Raw genomic sequence first — 4,773 nt, 5'->3', positions numbered from 1 at the left:
TAGTAAAGTCCAGAAATGTGAATTTAACATAAAAACTAATGAAAATATCCCTAAAAGTAACTAGATCCTACTAAAAACATACTAAAAACAATGCCAAAAAGCGTATAAATTATCCGCTCATCACGTACGCACAGGTACCCGCACATGCCTTCATTAAAAATACACGTGAGTCGCATTTTGAGGGGCTTGGAGGCCCAATTCTGATGGAAAAAGCTCATAATGGAAGCGGCAAACATAGTAGAAGCGTAGCATATCATTAGGGTAGTTTTTAGTAGTAGTAGTAGGAGGAGGCTTTTAGTTTAGTTTTCTCTAAGTTTTCTCTCAACACCATTAGGGTTTATATTAGGGTTTTACAATTCAAGTGCCATTTTCATTTTTGTTATTGGATTTTTGTTGCCTCCATTGTAAGTATCTCTTAATTACTACTCTTTATAGTTACAATTTTGATACACTTTCTTGTAGTTAAAGTCATACTGTTAATATATATACTTTTTTGCAATTTTAATCTCTTGTTGATGATTTTGATGATTGATGATTATTACATGCTTGGTTGAGTTGCTATTGTTGCTTTTGATCATTTGTTGCTCATAATTTCAAGCATTTTCTCAATTTTGTCATGAATTGCATTTATGCCCACTATGTGTTTGTGGAAATGTCAATTTTAATTTTGGGTTAATTTTTCACCTCTTGGCTTGGGAAAAATGAGCATATGGGTTCCTAGAGTTGGAATGTCCAACATTTAGTGATAATTCTTGGATTGTTAATTGTTCTTGTTTCCACTAACACTAACTTATTGCTAAGGCAATTAGCAAGTGAGTTAGGATTTGTGGATTAAGAACAACTATGCTCACTTGACCTACTCTCTGATGTAAGGGTTAATTAAGTGAGATTAATCCATTATAATTGTCATAGTTGTGGTTGCAACAAGGAAAGGATTTCTAGCTCATCCCAAGCCAAGATTCCACTTATGCTTTGAATCACACACACATACATACATCATTCACTTTTATATCTTACTTGTTCATATTACATTGCTAGTTCTTTAATTCTTTTATTAGTTTATTACTTGCAATTTTGAGTGTTCTTTTATTCCTTTAATTATTTATCTCTTCATTGAAAATCTCGTTTTCCTTCACAACCGAAACTGCGCACTCATTGGCACTAGTCCTTGAGAGACGACCTGAGAAATAAAACTCCCAGTTTATATTTGCATTGAATTGTAACAATTTGTCCTTCCAAACTTTGAAGGTGGGAGTTGGTTGCCAGTTTGGTCTATACTTGCAACGGAAGTTATTTTGAGTGGAAAAATCCAAACCTATGCAATTCTCACATCTATCAAGTTTTTGGCGCTGTTGCCGGGGACACTAAGTGCAATGAGTGCTATTGTTTTTGTTGTTGTAAATATGTGAATAGTGTGAATACTTGCTTTTTGTTTGTTACTTGACACTAATTGATAGATGACACCTCTATCTAAATAGTTTTAGTAGTTATTGACTATTAGGTTATTTTTATTTATTTTCTTATTCTTGTTTTGCTTTTGGTAATTGCATGCTTTCATTGATTCCTCAGTTGAATGACACGGTCGCTTCCAGACCCGAGCTTGGCCCCTTTTGACCCTGAAATAGAAAGGACTTTAACACATCTTAGGCAAGCTTGGTTCCGGTTAGCATTTATTCATAGTGAATCGGACTCTCTTGAAGAGCAAACCAATTCACCATCACCTTCTAACCGTGATTCTCATTCTTCACTTAACGAGGGAACCTTGTATTCTTCTATTGGAAGTGCTGAAATTTCTTTGAGTAAATTAGGTGACAACAATATGATAGAGCCACCTCGGAGAATTACTTTAAAGGAGGCCGGAACTCCGGACATCACCTTGCAACCGGTACAAGTTCGGTACCCAGATCTAGATGCCAACTTTGAGCTCAAGACGAGTACGATCAACTTGCTTCCGAAATATAATGGATTATCGGGAGAAGACCCTCTCAAGCACTTGAAGGATTTTCAAGATGTGTGCTCCACTAGAAGAAGACATGGCTCGGATGAGATAGCGGTTATGGTTTCCTCTTTTCCTTTCTCCCTAGAGGGAAAGGCGAAAGAATGGTTTTACACCCAACCTGAGGAGGTGATTTCTAATTGGGATTTGTTGCGCAAGGAGTTTCTTGAGAAGTTTTATCCACCTCAAAAGACGGATCGACTAAGGAAGGAAATCTCTTGCATCATGCAAAGAGATGGAGAGACCCTTTATGAATATTGGGAAAGGTTCAAAAAGTTGTTGGAAGCTTGTCCTCACCACCGCATTGATGAATTGGTGCTTATAAGTTACTTTTGCAAAAGGATAATCCCTCAAGACAAGCTCCTTCTTGATGCCTTAAGTGGAGGATCTCTCACTATGAACAAGATCGCTGAAGAAGCTTAGGAAGTCTTTGCGGACTTGGCGGATTCGACTCAATATTTAAGGTCAAGAAATCCCAATCAAAGGCTATAAGTGAAGTCTCACCTTCCAGTGATGCTATCTTGACTAAGACGCTTAGCAAGATGACGATCTTGTTAAGACAAATGACTCAAGGCCAACAAATTCTACAAATGTTGTTATCTCCTCTACCCCAACCTCCTAGAATTGAAGGACCTCATAGATCTTGTAGTATTTGCATTGTGCTTGCAATGGTCATTACACTGATGAGTGCCCTCAAATCCAAGAGGACAACACATTAGCGGTGGCAAATCCTTACCCACAAAGGTCCAGTTACAATCAAGACAATCAAGGATCCTATCACTATTGAGGGAACCAAAGTCAAGGATGGAGGGATAACTCCCATCAAAGGTGGAACCAACCATCTCAAGCTCAACCTTATTCCAACCAACAAGTCTATTATCACCAACCCTCACAAGGCCAATAACCTTATCATCAACCACCACAACCTCACTACCTACCATATCAACCACAAAGCCCACCTCATGCCCAACCCAATCAACAACCACATTCTCAATATCAATCAAGAAATCAACCACCACACAATAGGCCTAACCTCACTCAAAATAATCAACCTCCATCTCCAAGTCAACCTCACATGAATGATGCACTTCAAAGCTTCATGCAAGAGCAAAGAGAGTTTCATAAGAAGCAAGAAATGTACATAAAAACCATTGCCGAAGCTCTATCCCGTTTGACTCTTTCTCCTTCAAACACTCAAAATGCCCATCAAGCTTCCACCTCTAGCGGCCTACCTTCACAACTCCAACCAAACCCAAAGGAAAGCATTAATGCTATCACCCTTAGGAGTGGTACCAAGTTAGATGAAATTGGTCTTGAGCCTACGCATTTGAGCAAGGAGCCCCACAATGAAGAAATGGGAGAAGAAGTGGAGGTGGTGGGAGATGAGGAGGAAAATGTTGCAAGAGGCGAGGAGAAACTAGTAAAGGTTAAGGAGCCCAAAAGGAAGAACCTTCTTGAAGAGCCTACACCAATTCCTTTCCCAACGTTGGCTAAAAAGGCTAAGAAGCATGAAGACATTGACCCCAATATGGTGGAGATTTTCAAGAATATGGAAGTTACGGTTCCTCTTTTTCAAGCCATCCAACAAGTTCCAAAGTACACCATATTCCTCAAGGATGTTTGCACCCATAAGGACAATATTGGTGAGCTAAACAAAAGTCTAGTAAATAACTCTATTTCTTCTCTCATTCCAGAAAAGTGCAATGATCCCGGTCCTTGTTTGGTAACTTGTGTGATTGTTGCAATGGAGTTCATGGATTGCATGTGTGATTTGGGCGCTTGTGTAAGCATTATGCCCCTCCCTATCTATGAGAAGTTGAACTTGTCACCATTGAAGAGGTCCGGAGCAAGATTTTTGTTGGCGGACAAAAGTATTGTGTCAATTGTAGGAATTGCTGAGAATGTATTGGTCAATATCCAAGGGTTGCTATTTCTGGTAGATTTTCATATCTTGGAAACCCCTCCAATTGATTCGGACAAGCCATCCTCTATTCTCCTTGGGAGACCATTTTTGAAAATATCTCGATTCAAGTTGGATGCATTTTTGAGAGCTTTCTCGTTTGAGGCCAATGGGAAAGTGGTGAAATTCACTTTGGATGGATCCAAGAAGCCCACTCTTGAAGTTTATTCTATCTTTGGTTGTGACCTAATTGAAGATCAAGTGGTTGAGCCAAGTAAGGAGCATGAAGAAGAAAATGTTGTCAAGGAGCTTAGGTCATTGGACCACACACAACCCAAGCATGCCAAGTTGTTGGAGATTTTCCTCCTTAGAGAGGTTCCAAATGATCAATGAACTCATACAAGTCCAACTTAGGACTTTAAACCAAAGTGTTAAGTGGGAGACACCCCACCATGGTAACATTGTTCTAACCTTTCTCTATCTTTTTGTTTATAGTTCTTTGACTTAATTGCCTTTTGATATGTTGATTCACTTAGGATTGGTTTAATTTTTGAGTTAGATAGTTTAATTTGCTTTTGGGTCATGAATGTTTGAATGTTTGTATGTTTGAGGTTGAGATTTTTGATTGAGCTAAGGTTGAGTACCTTAGAATTTGAGAAATTTTTTTTGGAAAAACAGGGCTATATGTGTGAGCACACACCTGTGCGTGTGCAGAAAACTTCTATTTTCTGCTTCCTGTGCGTGCGCACCGACCTGTGCGCACACACACTCTCATGCATGCCCTCTGTTTGCAGCGCCAGCACGGCTTGTGCGTGGGCGCTCCCCTGTTTTTCTGTGATCTGGGTGTGCGCATCTGCTTGTGCGTAAGCACATACCA

General features: G+C 39.4%; 1 protein-coding gene across 1 annotated transcript; it reads left to right on the top strand.

Annotated features, from left to right (window-relative positions):
- LOC107633115 lies at positions 3,072 to 4,289 on the top strand. The gene has a single exon (XM_016336750.1). It carries the CDS (start codon positions 3,072 to 3,074, stop codon positions 4,287 to 4,289), a length of 1,218 nt encoding a protein of 405 aa, XP_016192236.1.

Source organism: Arachis ipaensis, chromosome B03 (genome assembly GCF_000816755.2).
Source record: "Arachis ipaensis cultivar K30076 chromosome B03, Araip1.1, whole genome shotgun sequence".
Classification (NCBI taxonomy): Eukaryota; Viridiplantae; Streptophyta; class Magnoliopsida; order Fabales; family Fabaceae; genus Arachis; species Arachis ipaensis.
Note: the sequence above shows the minus strand (reverse complement) of the source record. Positions and strands in the feature narration are given on the sequence as shown.

Excerpts from the sequence above, each read along its gene's own strand:
- LOC107633115 (XM_016336750.1), top strand. The coding sequence starts at position 3,072 with ATGAATGATGCACTTCAAAGCTTCATGCAAGAGCAAAGAGAGTTTCAT.